The following is a 25,782-nucleotide window of genomic DNA, read 5'->3' on the forward strand; positions in this document are numbered from 1 at the left end:
TTAAGGATATGTACAATGAAGCAGTAACTAGTGTCAAAACTATGGATGGCACGTCTAGTGAGTTTCCAATTACAATAGGATTCAATCGAGGATCAACTCTAAGCCCTTATCTTTTTACTCTAGTTATGGATGAACTTACGGAGGATATCCAGGATGAGGTACCTTGATGTATGTTATTTGCAGATGACATAGTATTAATTGCCGAAACCAAAGCAGGAGTTAATTCTAAGATAGAGTTAGAGAGCTACTTTGGAATCCAAAGACTAAGACAGAGTATATGGAGTGCAACTTTAGTAATGTAAGGAGGCAGGGCGAGGATGTAGCAAATATGACTAGACAAGAGGTACCTAAGAGGGTATCTTTCGCTATCTTGGTTCAATCCTGCATAAGGAGAGATTGAAGAGTATGTTAACCACAGAATAAGAGCAGGTTGGTTGAAGAGGAAGCATGCTTCAGGAGTTCTGTGCGATCATAAAATACCTACCAAGCTGAAGGGAAAGTTTTATGAGAGAGTTGTGAGGCCAGCCATGCTGTATGGCTCAGAATATTGGGCCACCAAGAAGCAGCATGTGCATAAGATGAGTGTAGGGGAGACATAAGATGCGAATTCAGTGATGATAGGCAGGAGGGATATGGATTGGTAGCTCATGGTAGTTTTTGCTACGAAATCAGTTTTCCTTATGCCTGGTGCCTTATGAAAGTGTAGAAGTGGTAGTACGACGAATTGTGACGGTTCCCGCTTAGATGGATGTGCGGCCACACAAGGTTAGATCGAATTAAAAATGAAGACATCCGTAAAAAGGTCGGGGTGGCACCAATCGAGGAGAAGATGACAGAGCACCGCTTAAGATGGTTTGGGCATATCCAACGTAGCACTTTAGATGCTCCAGTAAGAAGAAGTGACTCGTGCCAAGTTGATGGAGTAAAAAGAGGTAGGGGTAGACCAAAAACAACTTGGGTAGGAACATTGGGGAAAGACTTGAGGGCTAGGAATATAACAGAGAACATGACTTTGGATAGGATAGAATGGAAGAAAATGATTCATGTAGACGAACCCAACTAGTGTCAGGATTAGACTTAGTCAATTTGAGCCGGGTAGATACTTTCACCTTCTTCATGAAAATTTTCTAAAGGATTCATTAGCCGACCCCAACTAGTTTCGGACAAAGGCTTAGTTGACTTGAGTTGAGTGTGTGTGTGTGTGTGTGTATAGAGAGAGAGAGAGAGTAGCTACTATATATAGAAAGACATGTCGTGCACCCCTCCTTTAGGAGCAGAATTTAACCAGATCCATTTGCAAATTACATCAAATAAGAAAACAAACTCTAATCTCCATCCAAATTTCAAGGTTACACCAGTCACTTCACCCAAGTGGAACAATGAGCTCATGTCGGCTAAAAATGAAAATGATAAAGAAGCAACGAGAGTATAAAACCCATTTTTCCAACCCTTTTTCCAAAATGAGAATCATAAAACGAACTGTAATTTGAAACAGAATCAAAGGGATATAACGGTCATTTCAGGGATGGTGAGCTTTAAGTTCCTACCGTAAGTGAAATTTAGCAACAGAATGTGATTTCTGAAGAATACAATAACTGCCCATTTTCTCTCTCCACAAATGGCAGGGTTAGGATGATCCTATAGTGCTGATTTTTGGTACACACCCTATCCATGGAAGGGCCTTCCAAATGAATGCTTTGGACCCCCCTAAAAATGTGGGGCCACATGTGTTTGTGAGCTCCTGCTCAGATAAGCTTATCTGGGTAGCTGCTCACAAACCATTTCCTCTTTCAATATACGATTTTTCATTGAATTTATTTCAAAGAAATTACAAGAAAAAAGAAGCCAAATGGGGCTTGATGAGAAAAACAGGGCCGAACATCAAACCGATACATGGGGGAAGTTCAAAATGTCTAACACATCAAAATGTTTGTTATGTGACTGGGATCACAATTTGCACTTCCTTTCAATTATTGTGAATTGTTTCATGCTGAACCAGTTCACAATACCTTTACTTGCCGAGCGAACATAGTAACGCTGATCCCAATCATCACATGCTCCTTAGTGCCTCATTAAACATTACGGGTCCACTTGGATGCACTTTAACTAGAAGTAGAAAGAAAGTAAAATGACGTCATTTTCCATGTAAAATAAAGTAGAAATAAAAATCCCGTGCATGGCAAGTGGCAACCAAGCGTCTCTGGGAAAGAGGAAATGGCGTCGTTATACTTCCCTTTCCCAGGAAATACTATTTCAGTGGCAACCAAATGGACATTACAGGACTCCTAATCCCAATCCACAACAACATCACATAAAAACCAACCAAAGCAATAACCAGTTTGTTCAAACCAAAACAACTCAGTAGGAACATGCCAATTTTTAAAAGGACAGCCTAGACTGAAATATTCTTTAGAACAAAAACTGGATGAAAGAATCCTGGTTTTTAAAGGATCAATTGCATGCATTATGAAAACGCTACTAGAGCACTTAACGCTAGGTTCCATTTTCATATGTAACGGTTGGATTCTCTCTTTTCAAGGAATAAAATTGCAAATAAAAAATCAACAGCCAGCACTAAGTTATAAGTATTGGATAAACATAAAGACAGAAATATCCCCAGCATGATAATAAAAACAATGAATACTTTTACTTTTCTGGGACCACCAATTATTCTGAGTGAATTGTTGATCAACCAAACACATATCTATCAAAATATATGGCCCAATGCCTCTCATGATGACCTTGAAACAGGTTGCAATATCAACCAAGACCAGCAGGAGAGCTCTGATGGGTGTCATATAGGCAACTTGTTCTGACTGGATGTCAATCTGTGCAGCGTATTAGGACTCGCAGAAGCCAAGATGCTTGGGGGCACTCTATTCCTCTGGTGGTTCCATTAAGTTCAACTTTAAAGGATTTATGCATGCATTTAGGCAGGTATATGTATATGAGTAATTTATCTTATGCAGCCTAGTTTCACTTTAGCATAGTGCTTTGTAGCAGAACACGTGAGCTTTACCTGGATCATTCTGAATCCTGAATGTAGTAGGCCTCATCGTGGGTGGTTCACTCCTATTAGGATTTCGGACACAATAAATAGATAGCAAATATATATAGGCATGATCCAATGCTTCCTGGATGCATCATATTCACCATGCTTCCTACCTAAATCACACACATGGGACCCACACTGAATGATATCAACTACTTGCATGGTGTGGTTCAATTAGATAGGTCATAGCCCAAAATCAACCATTTTAACAATATATTCAATGGTTCTTTGGACACTGCATTTAGATAAAATGCATTATTATATTTGAATTGTACTTTCAGCATATCTTGATCAGATAGCTATGATCACCTGATCATAACGAAATGTCCATAGCCACGCTAGGATTATTGTCAGGCATTGCACTATATGTCTCGCTTTAGGTGAGACAGTTGAACATTTGTTTCTTCGTTGTATTTCCATTCAAACTATCTTTCTTGGTCGCCCACTGCTCCCGGTTCCTTGAAGTTAAACTTTGATGGATCTAGCTTGGGAAATCCCAGGCCTGCCGGTGTTGGGGGTGTTATGCATAATGATAGAGGAGAGGTGCTTTGGGCCTATGCAGGCCCCATCGGGGTGGCGGATTCTACCGAAGCGCAGGTGCGTGCAGTTTTTCAGGGTTTGAAATTGATGGTGAGAGATAGTTTGAAAAATGTGGTGATAGAAGGGGACTCCTTAAATGTCATTTGTTGGCTTAAGGGTTCCCAAAATCCTCCTTGGAGATTTGATAGATGGTTCGATGAGATGTTAGATTGGAAGCTCTCTCTCTCTCTCTCTCTCTCTCTCTCTCTCTCTCTCTCTCTCTCTCTCTCTCTCTCTCTCTCTCTCTCTCTCTCTCTCTCTCGAATTTAAGCATATGCATCACTCGGCCAACAAGGTGGCGGTTAGACTAGCAAAAGATGAGTCTGCAAGGATTCTTTTGTCCTCTACGATGAATTTCTGCCTTGAGTTTATATGACTTTTGAAACATCTTTATATTTTTCTTTGTATCTTGACCACCTCGGTCTTTTTTTATATCAATAAAATTTGAAAAACCATTTTCAAAAAAAAATAAAAATGTTTGGTTTGAGTTGGGTTCTAACTGGTCACAAAGTTGAGTAATTTGATTCTCATGCTTTTACACCTTGGCCTCCTAGGGGCCATATTCTATGGGGTTTGTTTCTACTCACTTTCTTTTAGTTAGTTTATAATGAAAGAAACGGAAGGGTTTTAATAGGGATGTCAAGACTCAAGAGAGGTTCGGGTCATCCAGCAACAGATCTTCTCTACTGTGGTGCAATGGGCAGTTGTTAGCCCCAGTTACAAATGTGCCTCTAACATTTACCAAACGTAGGAGGTGGCTGGTGATTCTCCCCACTTTCAAAGTTGTCTCTAAATCTAGCATTCACCAATCAGAGGAGATCATCTTCCTCCCTGATGTTGTTCTTCGGCTTTTCCTTTCCTTCTGTGTTTTCATGTAGCTTGACCACCTCGATCAGGGAGTTTTTACTCCCTTCTTAATAAATTCATCACCATTCAAAAAAAGAGATTTTTAGGCATGGAATCACATGAATGGCTACGATCAATCACTCCTCACACACACACATTTGTTTGTTCACATTCAATGTCCAAAAATCCATTGATTGAGCGGTTAGGAGTTGTCAACTATTGTGCCATGGGCGATCCAAGGTGTGGTCCATAGCGAACAGTTCAAATCAATCAAGGCTGTTCCCATTATGGTGGAACCAAGCTGCAAGCATGTACCTTGTAGCTATACCACATGCATGTATTTTTGTAAATGATCAAAAGTTACATGGTCCGTTATTTAGTCAGCAAAAAAAATTTGCCAACAAAGTCAATAAAATTCAACAAACTAAGTCGAGTCAATGAATATTTTCCCAGCTCATCCAAGTCAATCATTGACTCACCAAGGTCAGTTGACCATGTCCATGTCAGAATTTTTAAGCACTGATGTGCTTATGTGGGCATATAGAAACATTCGTGTAATGCTTATGTTGTGTGAAACACATGCATGTTGTGTGAAACATTCGTGTAATGCTTATGTTGTGTGAAACACATGCATGTACACATACATCATTATACATGTATAGCATAGGAAGATGACGATGATGATGATGATGATGATAATATATATATATATATATATATATATATATATATATATATATAGAGAGAGAGAGAGAGAGAGAGAATAGAGTTCCTAAGGTGTCACCTCATATAGCTTATATGAGGTGGCGCTCACAAACATAAGAGGCCCACATTTTTTGGGTGATCGAAACCGTTCATTTGAAAGGCCCTTAGATGGATATGGTGCCTACAAAAAATCAGGTCCATAGGATCATCCTAACCCTTCCATTTATGGAGGTTAAAAATGGGCAGATTTATGGAGGTTTATACTTTATACCCATCCATTTCAACCTCCACAAATGGAAGGGTTAGGATGATCCTATGAAGTTGATTTTTTGGGCACACCCTATCTATGTGAGGGCCTATCATATGAATGGTTTGGATCATCCAAACAAAGTGGGCCCCTTATGTTTTTAAGCGCCACCTCATATAAGCTATATGAGGTGACACCTTAGGAACTCTATTCTCATATATATATATATATATATATATATGAGGACATGGTTTGAAGCAGCTGCTCAGATAAGGTTATCTAAGCAGGAGCTCACAAAACACATGTGGCCCCACATTTTTGTGGGGATCCAAAGCATTCATTTGGAAGGCCCTTCCATGGATAGGGTGTGTACCAAAAATCAGCCCTATAGGATCATCCTAACCTTGCCATTTGTGGAGGGAAAAAATGGGCAGAAACATGGACACACAGTGTCTGTCCATTTTCCCCTCCACCTTTGATTGGGTTAGGATGATCCTATTGGTCTGATTTTTGGTACACACCCTATCCATGGAAGGGCCTTCCAAATGAATGCTTTGGATCCCCCAAAAAATGTGGGGCCACATGTGTTTGTGAGCTCCTGCTCAGATAAATTCACAAACCATCTCTCGCTCTCTCTCTCTCTCTCTCTCTCTCTCTCTCTCTCTCTCTCTCTATATATATATATATATATATATATATATATGCAAGTACGTGTATTTAAATTAGCATCACAAAACATTATTATGGACTTTGAGAAAAATTAATTTCATCAGTCACTGACAAAATAATGTCAAACAAGCTTACAGGCTCCAAAGATCGAGGCATTTCTTGCTGGCCAACATTTGCGGTGCTTGGCATGCACCACACATGCAATAAATCTGCAGATGGAACCTTTGTAGGATCAACTACCCCACTGATAGAATTTGAACAATGAAAGCTACCATCATTCCATCCATAACCAGTCCCTCCTCCGGCAACACCTTCCACTGGAAGCACAATGATATCCTGAGGATTCCCTGCTCAATGTACCAAAAAGAACATAATATAGACAATATTAGCACTTCTGACTCCCGCAAATCGGAGTCAACCAGAAAAGATTCAAATTAAAAGGTAGAAATAGTTTCAATACAAATGACCAGAAGATTAAGCAGGAAATTTAAACTGGTATGGAAAAACCCATTAATCCGCTACAGTCCGTGCAAGTAGAAAGTTAATGACATTGAATATATTAAAAAACAGAGAGAGAAAGAAAAAACTGAAGCCTGGTACATTTGGGAGATTGTGACCAATTAGATATTCAGAAAGGCGGGTGATTGTAACTAACATCATATTTAATAGTATATAACTATATATCATTAAAATGTATTTTTGGTGTCTGACTCTGAATGGATGTAGATGTGTTATACTAATCATATAGCATGAAACTCTCGATAAATGAACACATTCTAATTTTGAAAAGTGCATAAGGATATCAAAAGTGAAGAGAATCATCGGTATCAGCCATCACAGCATTAGTCAAACCAAAAACGCTTAGGCACGAAAACATTAAGAGTCAGACCTTGTCATAGGCAAGACCAAATACCATCCCATGGGGCCCAAGTTGCTTTCGTCGTCAAATCTCAGCTCAAGTGCAAGTTCAGATAATCACTCAGATAGGGTAAACAAGAATGGGGTGCATGTGCAAGAAACATATAGAATAATTGTGAGGACACTCCTATTGTCAGGTGAAATTGCATGTGATTATAAAGCTAAAAAAGAAAATTAAATCTTCGTGTATTTAAGTGTACACATGCAGGTGCAAAAAGAGGTAGACTCATTGTTTAAAAACGTGGATGTGGCACGGAACACGGACGAAGAAAATCCTAGTCGACTCGGCACGATACGGCTAAGTACTTGGTTGACACCGCATTCCGCGTTTTACCCTACAGAGTCAATAAAAACTCCTTTTGACTCTCCCAAATTATGACCGTGTCAACCGAGTATACTCAGCCATGTCAACCGAGTACTCAGCCACGTCAACCGAGTACTCGACCGTGTCGTGCCGAGTCGACTAGGATTTCCTTCGGCCACATTCCGCACCGCATCCGCATTTTTAAACACTGACCACCCCCACCGGCTTGTCAAAATACCATAGTAGATTACTTGCACTAGCATTTCCCTAACCATTTCATAGCAATTTTCAAATATCGACCAGTGTTGTTTGTTCATCAGTTTATGAACAAAATCCACATCTTTCAACCCATCCAAAAAAATCCACATCTTTCAAGGCAACAGAATTTCTGACAATCCACCAAGAGATGATACAGAAAAAATCAAATTCACATCAAATCATACCCCTAAACAATCGAAATACAACCAGAGAGATCCTTCCTACAGTACATTCTTCTCTTTGGCAAAGTAATATTCCCTAATTGTAAGCTGAAACAAAAATATGAAAACCCTAATATTCCAACGAAATTGGAAAACCCTAAAACTCTATCTAAAGCTTGGTGAGCAAATCCGTCTCAACAAAACATCAAATAACAACAAAACAGCAACATGAACGAATTAGAGCAAAGATAGCCCGAGAAAACTGACAAATAAAGCAAAAAAGAACAAAAAAGAGAAAGATGACGAACCCTAGAACCTCAAAATATAGTAAAACCCTAGGCATTAGAACAGTTCTTGCTTAAAGGCAGTATAATGCAAAGAATGTCGCCATTGATTCATATCAGAAGGAATAAAAGAAAGTCTATCCATAAATGAATTTGAAAAACTTGAAGAGACGAACGTGTACCTGTGTTTTCCATCTTTCCAGCTTTTTAGCTGCTCCAGGCTCAGTTTCAGATACTACAGCAAAAGGAAAGGGAAGATAAACACAAGGAAATAAAAATGATACCGACACGCCTCTCTGCATGGGCTTTTATAATTTCCCAGTCCGCCGAGTTGGACAGAAAAGACTAAGACTGCTTTTCAGATCGGACGGTCCAGACTACCAGTTTGCCTGGGCCCAACTGTTGATGACGCATAATCATACCTCTCGGTTGAAATAATCAATAGTTTTTTACGGTCAGATGTAGATCGTGAGTTCATATAATTAGGAGAAATACTATGCAGGCTTATGTGGTGCAATAGAGACAGTTGATTCTTTGATTTGAAGAAATTGGAGAGAAGAACTCGAGCGCGCCACATCATCCGACCGTCGCCCGACAGTGCTAGTGGTGAAAAGACCTTAAAAACTTTAAAAGGCAACCAAACAATCTCAAGAAGATGTTCTCCCCTCGATCAGCCAACCAAACAGAGCATAAACGCGGCATGAAGGATCAAGACTCTGGGTTGATCCTATCAAGGTGATCTTAACAAAATTGTTTCAACGGATCCGATCAAGCCCGTGTGGCACAACACATGGGTACCCAAAATTTTATTATTAGGAAAGAAAAGAGCCTAACTTCCACCCATCTTTTTCCCATTTTTTTTATCATTAGTGTGCAAATTGGTTTATGAAGAGGATGGGCAACCGGATGGATGGTTCAGATCATCCTATAGTGGTCCCGCACACAAGGGACACTGGCTTACTTACGGTCTTACACAAATCAAATTCTCCAATGCATAAACAAAAGGGGGGCGGACACATAATAATATTTTGAAAAAGCCATGGAAAAGGAGGTGGAATATTGGCCTCACATCGATGACAGGCTTTCTGGCCATTGTAGTAAAGCTCTTTAAAATTGAAAACAATTTCAGATGGGTAACTGATATCCGCACCCACAATGTTCTACACTTTTACATTTTTCTTGTTAAAGGCCGTTGCAGATCACAAAGTGATATCCGCACCCACAGAGTGTTTAATAAAGTGAAGCTGCAATATAAAAACAAGGGATTGAAGGTATCATTACCCTTTCAGATATTGTGTAAAAACAAAGGGGGAATTGAATGCAAAGATCTTCTAGTAAAGAAGATTCATTTATAGTGATGCATATGGAAATAAAATCCTTGCATCGCCTGTAAGAAATGCCTATTCATACATAAATAATGGTCCGATCCATAGTTGCACGACTGATTTCATACTGTCACCACCTATCAGGATGCTATTTTATGGCTTTGACTTAGGATGGCTGCAAGAATGGTAGATTATCACCAATCCCCAGCTTTGATTTAAGATGGCTGGAAACAAGAATGAAAAATGGATTAGAACAATGATAAAAATGATCAGAAAAACAAAAATAATATCACAGTAAAGAGGAAACAAGAAAATATTCATCGTGGGGTGGCAGTTAATACATATGGGTCCAAGGTTATCAGCTTGAGCTAAGGTTGCATGCCAAAAGATTAAACACCAAGTAGGATCAAATTTCACTAAAAGCTAGCCCATTGCATAGGCACCTGGACCCATGCTTACAGACAAGGTTGCAGTATGCAGATTCATATGAAAAAAAACCACCACATGACAGCACAAGATCCAAAGGCTCTGTTTCTTTTGGCATAAAGTGGGCGCAAAACGAATTTTGCACCCATTTTTAAGCGGCATAAAATTTGTTTTATGCCCATTTTACGTCGAAAGAAATAGAGACAAAAGGAAAAGGAACACAACAATTTACTATTATGCATACAAAAATGATAAAGAACCATTGCTTTCTCAAAGTTGATGAGAAATTTGTTTTTCCATTTGCTATAGCCTTATTGTGCACAAATGACACCAGGGCCATGTTTGTTTTGGATTTTGACAACCGACTGTGAGTTCAAAACTGGTTATTGGACTCAAATTTACAATATGCAGATGGCATTCACATCTCTCTAAATAGCAATCTCACATTTAAAATATGTAGACGACATTCTCATCTTTCTAAATAGCAAAGAAGAGGAGCTAAAAAACAGATCATCCCATGTTTCTAGGTTTTAGAAATCTCAGGATGCAGGAGAGATTTCTAAAACCTGGATTTCATACTTAAAATCCAAGAAACGCTGTCAGGACACAATACAACAGCTTGATCATGAACCCTCTTTTACTCTATTTTCAAACTAAAACCTGGATTCTAAAATCCGCGTATCCAAAATGGCCCTAAATGTGAGAAGGCTCAAAAAGAAGCGAATCAAACTAGCAAGTAGGTGTGTTCTATGCACGAGTGCAAGGAAACCATCGACCATATCATGATTCTTTGGCCTTCTGCAGGGAAGATTTAGTGTACGTCCACTTAGTGAGGGACATGTTTTGCAGGACTGGCAAGCCATTTTTATAAAAAAAAAAAAAAATTTAAAAAATTGACAAATTTCATTAATATTAAGATAATAGTTGGGACCAGTAGTCCCGATCTGCATTACAAAATATTAAGATGGACTGGACCAACTTGCCGGCACCAGTCCAAAAGATAAGCAAAACAGCACCCATATTTCTATACAGTATTCAACCACTATCTAGGACTTCCATCATTCAATTCGTAAACTTCCTCAAAAATTCCAACCCAAAGAAACTCGTTATATGCCCTTACCATCTATACATTTTCTTCATCCAATCATAACCAAATATCTAGTTCCCATGAAACCACCCAAGAAAAACCTTTTTTGATCAACTCATCAGAACATCAGAACTAATTCTAGCACAAAAACTACCACGCACACTCTCAATTCCACCAATAAAATTCCTATTCCAATTCCAAATCCATATCGTCAGGGAAGAAATCTGAGGCAAACTGCGGGTAGGGAACCTCTTCAACCGGATCCATCCTGATTGCTATTAACTCATTTATCTTTCTAATGCAAAGAGATTGCTTCGCCTCCCAATCAATAAGCCTCGAGGTATTTGCGACCTCCAAACGGCCAACAAAAAACGAAAATTTGTAAACTGGTATACAAAAGCCCTTTATATTGTATGTACCTGTTAAGGGAAATTATTCTTCTACAATCATCTTATAATCCTCTTGAAACTGTTTCCATTGACGTTTAATAATACTTTTAACTTGTTCAGGGACGGTGGGGGCTTCCACCGAGGCTTTTGCTCTATTATATCTCAAGTTACGAACCCACCGCCGATGATGGAACCACTTGGAGCAATCCGGGAACCCTCTCCATAGCCTTTTGAAAGTTCGAGGGTTCGAAGAGGAAGAAGAAGCATCTATTTTCCTGACCTAGTTAATACTGTGCTTACCTAGTCTTAGGATGATCAACACACTATTTAAGTAGAGACGGCCTAGAAGCCAAAGTCACACTCATAACGCACAGGAAACTAAGCTAATAATCAAAAGGGTACACTCGATTGTCGCGCCATACCTCCCTGACCAAAAGATTTGCCTTTTCAAATGCCAGGGATAATCAGACAAAGCTTACTAGTTTCCGTAAGCCTCAAGCACCAGTCCTTATCAAGACACCTAACAGATTACTCCGCTTTTTTCCAAGCCCCAAGACGCCATAAATGAGTTACTGCCCTTCTACTGGCAAAATCTTTCCACCATCATAACTTATCCAAGTACCCTAGACTTTTTAAATAGTCTCAGTCATCATTCAAGACATCCTTCCAAGATAATCTTCTGCACCTCAAAATAAGGTTCCTTCTAATAGATCTATCCACTTTTCTACCTCCCTCTTGCAACACTCCCTAAGCCCACGCCAACTAGCCCAACCAAAGGAAGCTAGAGGCAGTCCCAGATGTTCATCCAGAGACGGTACAAACCTTAGGTGTCATACCTCGATACGATGAAAGGCCAAAGACACCTTTTGGAAATCTAGAGTTTTTCCTAGCCATCCTCCATTGGTTAGAAGAAGAAGGGAACATGAAGCCTGTGTTGCGAAAGGTACCCTGTACTTTTCCCGCCCATACTCCTGATGGTTTGAATTTTGAAAACAAGGGGTCCCGCTCCGACGGAATAATGGGTTTCCTATTTTGGGAAAGGCACCCTGGCAAGACAAATTTTGCCATCGTTAAATCAATCAAGTTACTGAACTGTTCTAATTGGACGGTCCCTCACTAATTTCAATTCGGATTCATCAAAATGGCCCAAAAGGCCCTTGAATTTGGGGTAAAAACCCGAACTTCACGAAAAAAGGGAATGAGAATAGTTGTAGCACCGAAAAAACCCTTTTGATGCAAGACCAACAGGAAAGAGATTAGTTCTTGTAGCTTCGATACCAAATGATGCAAAACTAGGAGAACTAATCTCCAATACTTAGATCATGTGAAGTTTCAGTTAATTCAATTAATCTAAGACCTCATATTTGTATTTCAATTATATGACTAGATCAAACTGTTGAATTTAAGATCAAGATTGAACAACAGAATCCAAGACAAAATAACTAAAACCCATCTATTTGATTTATGATCAAGTCAAGCAATAATGAAGTTAATCAAGTCTGGAAGGCTAGAATCTTTAGCAAGATTGTAGTCTACAACAATATCTCATAGGAACTTTTGAATCTTAAAATCATTTTTAAAAAAATAGAGAGAGTACTAAAGATGAGAAGAAAATTTTGGCTGTCGGACTTATGATCAAGTTTGATCATTCAAACCTTTAGCACGATATGTCAAAGATAATGTCTCGCAGGAACTTTAAGTTCTTAAAATTGCAAAACCATAAGAGATCAAGTTTAAAACAAGATGAGAATATGAGAAAAGATTAAGAAGTACATTACAACTACCGAAGCATAAATATCAAGGCATCACACTGAGGGTCAACTTAATGCATCATGCCTATAGTGTTGATTAGGTAATCAAATCAACATAAATAGAGAATCATTCAATTGTGGTCACGGAAGGCAAAGGGGCTTTTTCTTCATTCATAAGCATCATCATCAAGACAATAGCCCTAAGGCTTTACAATACATATAGACTTCCACTTGCGACTTCTAAACTCTTCCTAGACTTGGACTTAGACACATGTGGGACCTCTTGCCTCAAAAGTCCAAACCCTAAACTCTAGAGAGTTGCCCTAAAAACCCACGAAAATAAGAAACCCAACTCAAACCTCAAAAAAAGAAGACGACCTCTCCTCTAACTCCACAACGCAAAGCCCTACCCACTTAAAAAACATACAAAACTCACTTAAGAGACTTAAGTGAATTAAAAAGAAAAGAATCAAATACCCCTAATGACTTAAATGACTCAATTATAATTCCATGACTAAAATAAAAAGATACTTTTAGCATTAATATGGGCCCATCATCTTATGTAACTCTCTTTTGATTCTTGTGAAAGATTATCTCCATCACATTTGGAGGCATAATTAAAATGACTCAAATACCCTTAATGACTTAAATGACTCAATTATAATTCCATGACTAAAATAAATAGACACTTTTATCATTAATAATGGGCCCGTCATCTTACTTAACTCTCTTTTGATTAGCGTAAAAGATGGTGCCCATCACATTTAGGGGAGGGTTAGTGGCAATTTACATGATTTCCGGAGGACTCGATGAGTTACGTATTAGTTACCTAGGCCTTTTGTCAAGAACTCCAAAGTGTTGCATTAGTCGCAAGTTCACGTAAAACTAGGATTTTTCGTGGGCCGAGACTTAAAGTTCCCATATACATATGAGATTGACCTAGCTCAAGTCAAGCTCAAAGCAGGTGAAATTTCAGTCTTTTACTTTTCTCTCCCATATCGCCTCTTCTTCTTCCCCATCCATGCATCCAGTCAAAGGTCTCTCTCTCAAACACACACAAGGGTTTTCTGCTATGATTTGTTGACACGGACATGAGTGTCGCATGTCGACACGGACACGGAGTGTCAGACACGGCAAACCCCCAAACTTTAGAAACGGGGACACGGCTAAAATAGAAAGTATATGTAATCATGATTTGTGGATATGGATTCGTGTGTCCAGTTTTAATATGGATACGAGTTGTCTAAATGAGGTAAACACAATATTCAATTAAAAAACAGAATGTCACACTTGACATGGTACAAAAACATGTCCACACACCCACATTAATTCTAACACTTCCAGCAACACAAGTAGAAGTGTCCAAAGGAGTGTCGACACGTGTGGACACGGGTGTCGTGTCGGACACGGCAGGACACGTGAGTCGGCAATAAATTCAAAGTGTCGGCCAAATCATAGGTTTTCTGCAACAGTTACTCTCTCTTTGCAAATGGCTGTTTTCTGTCTCTTGTTATATCTCCGGGTTTCTACAATCAAGACAACGAACAAGGGTTTTCTGGATATGGTTGTTTTGCAATAGGCCCGTTTGAGGCTTTTCTGCATGGGGTTTTCTGCATATATGGTTGTTTTGCAACAGAGATACCTAATCTCTCATAGGGTTTTTTGCATATACGGATGTATCACTTGTTTGAGGGCTACCCGCATAGGGTTCTCCAATCGAGATAATCTCTCTCTCTCTAACCTTTCTACATAGGCTTTCTGCATTGGGTTTTCGGCTTGCTATCCCTGTAGTGAATAGCCCCACTAAGGGACGCGACATTTGATACAGAATCAGAACAAGCACATAATTACTTGCCATTTCCTTTTTCCATTAGAGAACTGTGGAGAAATTGGTAGTGCTCCAACTCCTGCTAGCAGTAGCAGAGGGGTCGTGAAATGATAAGGGAACCCTGGTTTTGAAAGTGACACCCATCGCTAAAACCAAATGGATCACAGGTCAAGAGATAACTTGAGAATTTTGGTTTTCTGATTTGAATCAGAGTCGCAAGGGTTGATCATTCAAAAAAAAAAATCAAAGTCGCAAGGTTTCATATGAGATTAGCGATATGCTTTTAATATGGTGGTGAAAAAGTGGGGTTTATTCAAGATAAGTAGCCAATCTTTTCTGGACATTGTTGCTTTGCAATAGGCCAGTTTGAGGCTTGGGTGTTCTGCATATATGATTGTTTTGCAGCAGCGATACCTAATCTCGTAGTGTTTTCTGCATATATGGATGTATCACCTGTTTGAGGGCTTTCTGCAACAAAGATACCTAATCTCTAGTAGTTCTTGTTGAAGTGCCTGTACTCTTGAGAGTCCCAAGTGTCCGCACATTCAAAGTCAAAGTCCTCAAAAAGTCATGGGCAATCTGGTGAAGTCCATTAGGGATTTAAAATCCCGCACGACTAAACCCCCCTTAGAGGCATGTATCGATTGTGGCGGTTTGGCATATTTGGAAGAAAAGAAACCATAGGATTTTTTATTATTTTTTTTTAATGGTAAAACCATAGGATTTTTAATTACCATCGTAATCCAATAGGAAAACTAATACCATAGATAAAAGTTGAAATAAGTTGACGGGAGTGAAACAATAAAGCGATCAACATTAGCCACTCGATGTAATTAGGAATTGGAAAATCATCATTTTGGAAAGAGCTCCATGTTTTTTAAATGCCTAAGAAAGAGCTCCATGTTCAAAACTAAAATCTCGTTGGGAACCACCACCTCATGAATGGATAAGGTTAAACTTTAACGGGAGCTCAAGAGGGAAACTAGGATTAGGTGGAGTGAGGAGCGTATTTCTGAATTACCATGGTATCGTGTTGATGTCCTTCTTCAGGCTTGACAGGAAATGAAATCAAAATGAAGCGGAAGCATATGCACATCTATGTGAATTTTTAATCATCAATGAGTGGGCCTCTTATAATTGAAGGGGGTTCCTCATATGTCATATCATGGGCTTAAAGGAGATAGACATGGCTTTGAATATTAGTAGGCATAATCATGGAGATTCTTGATGTGTTAGGATAACCCCAACTTTTCGGCATAGAACAACATCCAAAAACGAGATGGCAGATATATTGGCAAATAACGGAGTAGAGAGAAGAATTGATCGTAAGAGATACTTCTAGTGTGCAATGTAATTCTTCATTAAGGCATGACTAACTGAAGTTTAAAACTGCCACCAATCTTCCAAACAAACAGATTTAGTAACACAAAGGGGCAATGTTTAAACATAACTCAGAAAAACCAGCACTCCTTGATTCTCGTGAGAAGGCAAACTTCTGTTATTAATTGTTTGTTCTAGAATTAATTTGGAGAAGAAATCACTTGCACGTGGCGGTCAAAAGAAATACCAAAACTTGAAACAAATAAAACAAGGATATTCCAACAATACTAAAATTTTGCCATGCTAGAACTTTTCAGAAATGCATCAATAGTGATCTTAAGACAATTATTTAATTTATATTCTTAATCGTTTCTTAGATAATTTAGATTAGATGGTTTCTTTTATCTCTAATAGATATGATATTTTTTGGGTAATGATGATTTATTAAATTGTGAACCCAAACGTACAGTCATAGTCCTGGGAACAAGGCGCCCCCAGCGACCGTAGCAACAATTATATTAAAGAGAGCTAACTGTGAAACAGATTCCCTAATCAAAGAGAGCAAGCTGTGAAACAGATTCCCACTACCCCTGCCCCACCCGGGGCATTTGCTTGGAAATACAAAACCTTAAACAGATTGGACTAAATTCATGGTGACCAACAACCCCCTTGTCTGCACCGCCTTTGGCGAGCTTGTCGGCCATTCGCCAATCTCCTGTTATGTTGAAGCAGAGGCTTGATGCAGGATCCGATCTAGATCTTGAGAACCATCTCCGACTCATAACAAGGCACGGGCTACCGCCTCATTAACATTGTAAATGCTAGAGGATTGTAAAAAAAGTAGAATCTTTTGTCCCTTGGAGTCACGGAAAATTTCTCCAATCCCCGCCCGACCAGGTTACCTTTAGAACTTCCATTAAAGTTAAACTTGACCGAACCGGGTGGAGGAGGAGATCACTTTGAAGATATCTTGAGATAACCACCCTTTTCCATGACAATCGTCCACCAATCTCCTAGAATTTTAAGCTTGTCTCCTCTTCCCAATAGGATTAAATCAATTTTGATATCAAGAATGTTAAAGTATAAAAGATAACTAACGACTTTCTCCAACAGCTTAAGCTTTTGGAGAAGTTGGTAAGTTAACATGGTATCAGAGCCAAAGGTCTCGAGTTCAAACCTCCCAGATAGCAAAAATCCACATGCGATGGTCGGCCCAAAGTGGGTCCACATGTGCCACGTGTTTGCCAAGTGGGCCACACGTGCGGGGGAGTGTTAAAGTATAAAAGATAAATAACGCCTTTCTCCAACAGCTTAAGCTTTTGGAGAAGTTGGTAAGTTAACAAAGAAGAATTATACCCTTCTCTCTAATTTGGTGCTTGAATAATCGGTTTCTTTCTATAGATGTCATATTAAAGAAAGAGGGATAAGCTTCCATATAACTCGTCCCACTTCGCCGAATGGGCCCACGCACCAATTAAGAAGAATTATCTTGATGAAACGCGAAAGTACCCAAGATAGGATTAAACGTTTGATAATGCTCATCCATAAATGATGGGAGAAAGGCCATCTCACCAAAAGATGATCCAAGGATTCTTCACTTCTGTTCGGCTGGCGAGCTAAAAGTGTCTTCTCACCAAAAGATGCTCATCCAGTCACAGACTCAGAAGTGTTAATTTTTTCTTTGCCACCGTCCATGCAAACGCTGTCGTACAAGGAGAGGGGAAGTTTTTCCAATGTTTTACAACTTGGGAGACATCACGAATCATGGTTGCTAAGCATTGAAAGAAAGATTTCACTAAGAATATTCCTCGAGGATCTAGGTCCTCAAGCTGCAATCATCCAAGTTAGGAGAACAATAGCAAGAGAATAGAGTATTCAAAAAAAGAGTTAGACCCCTCCCTTCCTCCTTGTAGTCACAGACTCTAGCCTCCCTATTGGTAGCTAACGAGAATAGGCTTGGGTATGCACGGCACAATACAGACTCTCCTATCCAATGATCTACCCAAAACCTTGCCTCCTCCCCCTCCCAACCCTAAATCTATCTAAAGGTTCGTAGAGGGGTTTGGGATCATAGATGGACTTCCATGCACACGAGCCTTTACCTAAAGATAAGTCTCTACTCTCTATTACCCACATCACATCCCATACTTATCCCCAATAACCTTATGCCAAAGAGCATTTTTTCCCTCCCCAAATCTCCACAACCACTCATCACCCTCCCATAGAATGTCTCTCAGCAGCTTTTCGATCTTTTTGTCCCTATTGTCGGTATTTTGAACAAAGAAAGTTTGGTAGGGCCGCTTTTATAAGAGTGATTCTGCCTCCCAGGGATAAATACTTTTTCTACCAAATTGCAAGCTTTCTTTCCATGCTCTAGAGGACTAGGTCCCATAAGCTAGCTTTAGGCACGTCGAACTTTTCCTAAATCACAGAAACATTTATCAAGATCCTATATTGTTATAATTTATAGTATTCATAATAATGTGTGTTTCAACTATCAATGCTATTATATAAACATATATGGATGATTCAACATGGCAGGTTTCCCACGGCAATGGGTAGACATTGCTACTCATATCCAAGTCCAAGTTACAAACTCAGAATTACAATGGCACCATGAGAAATTGCTTCACAAAACCAAAGTTCCATATCCTCTTGTAGGGACAAGAAGATAACACTCACTAAAATGTTTCAATCAAGACAACTTGATCTTATTCTATGATTTTCCATCAAGCACCAAAGAATTACCTGCAAGATCACTCCATTCACACGAAAAGCAAAAACTGAAACGATGGATCATTTCGTGGATAATGGCATACTGTTAAAAATGAAAACGAGTCCATCAGATTATCTCATCTCACTGGAATTGAACATTAAACATCAAAACAAGCCATAGCAACAGCAATATGGGAACAATGTAAATTGCAAAAGCAATTCGAATCGACACCAACACATAGCAAATGAAGCTACTGCAAACTATGCCCATCAACACACCATAATTACAAAGAGTAAACAGGAATTCAAAATGTATAAAGCCCCTACCACTTAGAGAATTGGCTGTAAAGGGCATGGGTTTACCTTCTGAAGAACTCTGCTGCAGAGCGTGATCCATTGTAGAAAATAAACCATAGGAGCACAATCATCAATGTATCTGCCACAGTTAAGAACCTAAAAGAGCAAGAATACTCCTACTCTCAATTTTCTATGAGCGAACAATGACTCTTTTTTTCAGAGGAAATGATATCTATTAATATGTAAAGTTTTTATGCTTAAAATCTCCAATAAGGTGTCATTTTGGAAATCCAAACAATAGTGTAAAAATTATACGACATAGCATGGAAAGGAAGACATCAACATGGATAAAATATCTGAATAAAAAACAGTCATTGCAGGCAAATGGCTCAAAAAAACAACTCTAAATCTCGAAAACTCTAACAGCAAAGAATTTTATAAAAAAAACACCAAATTAAAATGATAAAAAATAAATACCATTAAAAAAAATGATAAAAAACCAAATCTAATTCTTAGAAGAAACATGCTAGTGTAAAATTCCAAAACCTTAGTTTTTTTTTTCCCAATCAGGTGAAAAACACTCTCCAGCTCACAATGATCTCACTCTTAATATAATAGAAAAACAAAAAGAAAACACAACTCTCATAAATACCCAACCATAAAATTTTCTGGTCATAGCATGAAAAATCCATTTCCTGCTTGTGGGCAGGTCTATCAGTCTTGAAACCCAAAACCCATTTCCAAAACATTAATCACATCAAAACCAAAGAAGAAAAAACGGCGTGAGTGATGATGGTCTGAAAGGATACTGAAAAGATATCGCTCCCACCATTCCAACATGTAGAGTCCGAAGGTAACATTGTAGAGGTAGATCTTGCGATTGATCCAGTTCATTCTTCTTTGAATCTACGAGAAGAAAATGAAGCAAAATCCATTTCAAAAAATAAAGGAAGCAAATTCAGAAAAGGGAGATGAAGGATATGGAATGGAATTGAAATTGAAATAGGGCCTATATAGCTTATGACATGTTTGGATATGCTGAAAAAATTTCCGTGAACTTTTTCCCGTGAAAAAAGTTTCACTGGAAAGAATTCTACTATTTGGTTCGGATCCTTGTATTTCCTGGAAGTTTAAATTTTCAATTTTATTATTTGCTTCATATTAGTAAGCATTTTCATGAAAAACTTTCTCATGCCTGCTCGAGTTGCAATATAAAACTTCTAGTGATGTTAGTCGTTTTTGACACGTCATATAATGCTACTCTCATTGTCCAATTTAAAAATAAAAGCACCCAAACTAGATTTCTCATAATGTGCATAAACTGCAGGCATATACGTAGACTTGAAAATTGTAGACGATACTGCATAGATAATATGATTCCCTGATTGGTTACCCGTATTTTACACAACACACGAGTGGAAACTAGCAAATAGCAAGGTCGCTAAGGCATTTGTGGTCTTGAGAGTTGTGAGCGTGAGAAGGTTAGGTGTGACTAATATTTGAATGAAGATGAATCATCAATTACCATCTACGAACTGAATATTAGTGGAAGGTGTGAGAACATAAGGAAATGTGCCTGACAACTTCAAAGAGGGTAATAAGGTAGTTGGGTCTTTAGAGTATAATTACTTCTGTTCTGTCACAATAATACCTCAAGGCCTTAACAAAATCAAAGATGAGTAACTAACTTGTTGAATTGATATCACTTCTTACCATAAAATTAATTCATAAAAGTAGAACACAGACCGTTTTGTAACACAATAGGCAATTAACAGAACTATTCTATTCACATGCAGTATATTTATTATTGTAATATAATAAATAAACTGAATGATCAGAGAGGTCTTGATGCATCTTTCTGCATAAGTAATCCGCCTCATGAGGAATAGAAATCATTGTACATGTTCTACAAGACAGGAGAGGCATCAAATTGCATGGCCAATTCTCCATTCCCCCAACCAAGAATTGCCAAAACGTCACCCACCCCATCACTACTTTTTCTCAAGAATACAATCACGACTAAGAACAAATTAGAACGTGTGGAAACATATAGATCAAGAACCTAAATAACAAAGCAACCATGTGGAAACACATAGACCAAGAACCTAAATAACAAAGCAACCTCAGATAAACATATATGATATATCAACTAAATAAAATCACATTACTCTGTTAATCTATGAAACCAACCATGGATGAAAAATTACAAGCACTAAGTTCATGGTTGGTAAGCATAATCAAGTCTCTATACAAAGAGAGCTTCCTAGCCGAGGAACAAATGCAATCTGTCAGCTAGGGAAACAGTCACTTGGATGCAAAGTTGCATGACTGGTGTGAAACATTCCCTGCTATAAATCATTGGCCTCAATCGGTGAATCTCTTCGCATAGTTTTATGCGCACAGTTCCTTTTTGTGATCAGAAAAATTCAATCGCCTGTGAGTATATTTTTAGTTCGGGTGAGAAATTTTAGTGGTACTAAAATGCAACAGAAGCTTCCCACTGATTTTTTATAAGGTTTTTTATAATAATAATAATAATAATAATATGGAGATAGAGTTGATCTGAAGTGCTGAAAAAAATAGCACAACATTTGTTTCTTCCAAGAAAATGCAAAAAATGTAAAGGACTATAGATATACAGGCAAGTCTCAAATTTCCATCAACGCCAGTTTATCGATTGTGCAAAAGCAAGAGTGAAACTACGAGCAAAAAGAAGGCATGCTCTTATTATAAGATAATACGGACCCAATTCTTTCAATGACCCCCCTCCCCGTCCCTTACTCGTCTTTGGAAGAATGAATATCGACCGTTCCAGCATTTCAAATTGCGCGGGAAAAATGAGAGAGGGGGGGGGGGGGGGGGGACATCTATATGTGGGACATATCCATCCATATCTGTGCTAAGGTTTATATCTATGGTTTCATTTCTTCAATAACTATTTCTTCCTTAGTTCTTTCCACCAATCTATCTAAGGATTGATGGAAATTCTGAGGGATGGGTTGTCTATCTCTGAAGAACAAACTCGGTTGATGGCATCAATTGTTAAAAAGTCCACTCTCCATGCCGCTTCTGAGTGGTGAATCTGAGCTGTGAGGAAGCCCCCCTCCCCTTCTCTCTTGAGGGAGGGAGCTTGCATTTTTACACTTGTATGGGTTAAGTGTCTCCCGTTAGCTCTAGTTTGGCTTAGTGCGATTCGAAACTGGGATTTTCTTTAGCCCCAACGGCGAACAAACAAACAAAGACAACAAGGAGGTCAAGCCCCCCTATTAGTAAGGCACGATGAGGTCGAGCTGATGAGTGGAGATCTATGAATGCACCTCTCTTGAATCGGTGTCAGAAGATCGATAATCATTCAATCCAAAGCTCAGACGCCATATCTAAATCCGCAATGACCGACACCGAGGATGGGATAATTTGTGAACCGCTGTCCGGGACGCACCCGATTCGCCATCAATATCCCTAACATTCTGTGGGATTTTTAGATTACTTTGAGCATGGGGAGAAGCACGACAGATAAAAAAAGGGGTGCCATCACTAAGGCCTTCAGCTAAGAAATATATGCTTTGTTTGCTATGTCCAAGCTGATACTGACCATGCTTGGGTTCGTAAAGGTCACTCCCTGAGTGGGAGGAATAAAAGAACCGAGCTCCTACTTATAGGAGCGAATGTCACCACTAAAGAGAAGTGGAGTGAGGTTCCTCATTAGAGGGACAGAACTCCCTTCCCTTCCCACCCCTTTCTTTCTAAGCCGCCATGAACATAGCAAATGGAGTGTACAAGCATTGTATAGATCAGGAAAAGAATAGGCAAATCGCTGGGTTGCCCCGTAAGAATGTGGAGAAGAACCAAAACATCTCTACAGAATGTTTATGCATGAATTGTAAGCATCGTTTGTCAAGAACATACAAGATCTCTGACAGTACTAACCTAACAGGGAAAGCAAGAAACAAAAAACTCAGATAGTCTAAGAAAGACCATGACCCAAACAGATGGGGAAAAAAGCAAGTGGTACAAGACAGTCAACTGTCAAATTCATACAGTTTTCAGATGAAAAAATAAGATCTATAAAAAATAGGAGTATATCCAATGTAAAGAAGACAGAAAAGAGCAAACCAATAGACCAGAGCTTGCAAAGAAACTGATCATTGGGATATTGGACTATTGTTAAAAAGGAAAAAACAAGTTAAAGATGGTAAATTAAATAAAAAGATCAGCCATTTTCTTGAGTAAAAAAGGTGAGAAATGCAATGGCGGGGACATGAAGAGAAGATAAGTATTTCCAGACAAATCCTTTTTGCCACAAGTAAACTTCAAAGTAATCTAATCTCCTCCTCCACCCCCCCCCCCCCCCAAAAAAAAAAAAGAAAAATTAATTAAATTTACTTTGAAGTTTATAAAAATTAAGGCAATGGCAGGCCCCTTTGGATGCCACAAAAATTGGTTCTTATCTGAAATTAAGATTATTTTAATTTAATCTTATTTTCAAATGGGACATTATGACATCTTTGGAAGCCAACCGACTATATCATTTCTAAAACTATTATAACTTCAAAGATTTTATATGGTGTAAGCCCTTATAGTCAGTGGTGGAGCCAGGATTTATAGATAAGGGGGGCATTATACATAAGGGGGGCAGATTATACATAAGGCTGGGCCCAATTGAGTTGGGCCTATAAAGGAGTTTGGCCCAACTCAAGAGGGGCAGCTGCCCCCCCCCCCAAGCTACATGTAGCTTTGCCCCTGCTTATAGTCCCTTATTTTTCAAAAAGTACTGTACGGACCACATGATGATCCAAACCGTCCATAAGATGGAAAACAACGTAAATAGGCTGTTCCCCAAAAATCATTTCCATAGGATGATCCCAACCCTTCAATCTATAGAGGAACAGCATATTATGGAAACCTGTATAGATCGGAGGCTAGGATCATCGTATGGAAATGATTTTTGGGGAACAGCCTATTTACGTTGTGTTCCATCTTATGGACGGTTTGGATCATTCCATGATGTGGTCCGTACGGTACTTTTTGAAAAATAAGGGACTATAAGGGCTTACACCATATAAAAACTCATAACTTCAGAACCATTTGCTTTTTACTTTGGCCATGTTTCGAACCGCATCACTGATTCATACATACAAAAAGAAGAAGAAGAAGAAGAAGAACGCCCTTTTCCAGTGAAAATAGCCAACGAAATCCCTTACCAAATTCACCAATCCATGTTGAAGCTAAAAAAAAAACATAAACCAAGCCACTTCAATCAAATTCAGCCCATTATTATGAGGAAGAAAATCAGAATCAAGTCAAGTAAGAATGTGAACAAGCCAACCCAAAATTTTCTAGTTAGGGTTCATGATTCCTGTTAATTATCAACAGGCAATCTCAAAGTAATCAAGGAATATAATTTCAGAGAAATTCAGGGAATTTAAATTGAGAGAGAGAGAGAGAGAGAGAGAGAGAGAGAGATGACCTTGAGGTGACCAAGCGACGAGATCTGAAAGGTATGGGGGTAATATTTGTTCGTTGACGACTCAAATGAGAGAGAGAGAGAGAGAGAGAGAGAGAGAGATTTTCCGCAGAAAACCTATTTAATCAAAAAGGAAACGTTTCCGAAGAAATGGAAACCACGGGGAAAATATTTTCAAGACATCAGTACTTGACCTGAGCCGATGGTTGGCAAAAAATTTCCCCATTTTCCACTTTCTTACATTTGCATTCTTTGATTACAAATAAGACGAGAGAGAGAGATATGGTCTTACACCTTCTCAACTTTCCGACATTTTCAAGAATATGATGAAAGGCCTTATGGTCCATTACTTTTCAAAAAGTACCGTACGGTCCACACTATGGATGATCCATCATTAGATGGGCCACATCCTAAATAGGTTGTGCCTGGAAAAATGTTTCCATATGTTGATCCTAACCCTCCGATCTATAGAGGGACCGCACATTAGAGGGTTGATCTAACCCTCTAAGATCGGACGGTTAGGATCAACCTATGGAAATGATTTTTGGGGCACAACCTATCTAGGTTGTGTCCCATCTTATGGACGGTTTGGATCACCTATGGTGTGGGCCGTACGGTACTTTTTGAAAAGTAATGGACTATAAGGCCTTTCATCATATAAAAACTCGACAATTCTAACCCTGACTTTTAAAAGTCACCAACTACAGCATCTCAATGTTAATGAAGATCCCATACGCCCTCCAGACGCATACTTGAATCCAAACACTACCAAAAAACAAAGTGAGCCCAAATTGTTTGGATGATCCAAAGGGTTCATTTCATGGGCCCTAACATAGATAGGGTGTGCTCAAAAAATCAGCTCCATAGGATCATTCTAACACTTCTATCTACTGAAAAACCGTCAACTGAGGGGGTATACCTTATACAAATTGAAACCTCAAGGGGTGTAACTAGGGGTGTAGCTGGTGACTTTTAAAAGTTAGGGTTATAATTGAAAATATCATAAAGTTGAGAGAGTGTATCGGTATTTTTACCTAAAAAAATTAATTCAAGTCAGCACTAATCAAAATTTACTTAGAGGGACCCTTCAATTTAGGGGTGCAGCATGGGTCAGGAGAAAGTCGGGTTCAACCCGATATTGGCTAGGGTTGGATTGG

At 38.9% G+C, this 25,782-nt stretch overlaps 1 protein-coding gene and 1 long non-coding RNA gene across 4 annotated transcripts in view; both read right to left on the reverse strand.

The window, feature by feature from the left end:
- The window catches only part of LOC143875578 (alpha-1,6-mannosyl-glycoprotein 2-beta-N-acetylglucosaminyltransferase), a 32,733-nt gene extending 24,235 nt beyond the window's left edge, over positions 1–8,498 (reverse strand). Inside the window, exons 1-2 of one of the 3 annotated variants that reach the window (XM_077377170.1) lie at positions 8,206–8,498; positions 6,234–6,445 (exon numbers count right to left, since the gene is read on the reverse strand). In XM_077377170.1, coding sequence (XP_077233285.1) covers positions 6,234–6,445; positions 8,206–8,218 — 225 coding nt within the window. In that variant the 5' untranslated portion in view covers positions 8,219–8,498. Of the gene's footprint in view, positions 1–2,009; positions 2,107–6,233; positions 6,446–8,205 lie in introns of those variants that run through there. The other 2 variants (XM_077377168.1, XM_077377171.1) reach the window with 2 other exon arrangements.
- A 777-nt stretch (positions 8,499–9,275) lies between these two features.
- On the reverse strand, positions 9,276–24,928 carry LOC143875579 (uncharacterized). The gene is made up of 5 exons (XR_013250144.1): positions 24,629–24,928; positions 19,971–20,067; positions 19,228–19,300; positions 18,898–18,967; positions 9,276–9,572 (listed from the first exon to the last, which is right to left on the reverse strand). It is a non-coding gene; the product is annotated as an uncharacterized LOC143875579 (long non-coding RNA).
- Between the last annotated feature and the right edge of the window lie 854 nt (positions 24,929–25,782).

The sequence above is a fragment of the Tasmannia lanceolata genome, unplaced genomic scaffold (genome assembly GCF_043159265.1).
Source record: "Tasmannia lanceolata isolate RefF3 unplaced genomic scaffold, GAP_Taslan_0.1 ptg000004l, whole genome shotgun sequence".
Classification (NCBI taxonomy): Eukaryota; Viridiplantae; Streptophyta; class Magnoliopsida; order Canellales; family Winteraceae; genus Tasmannia; species Tasmannia lanceolata.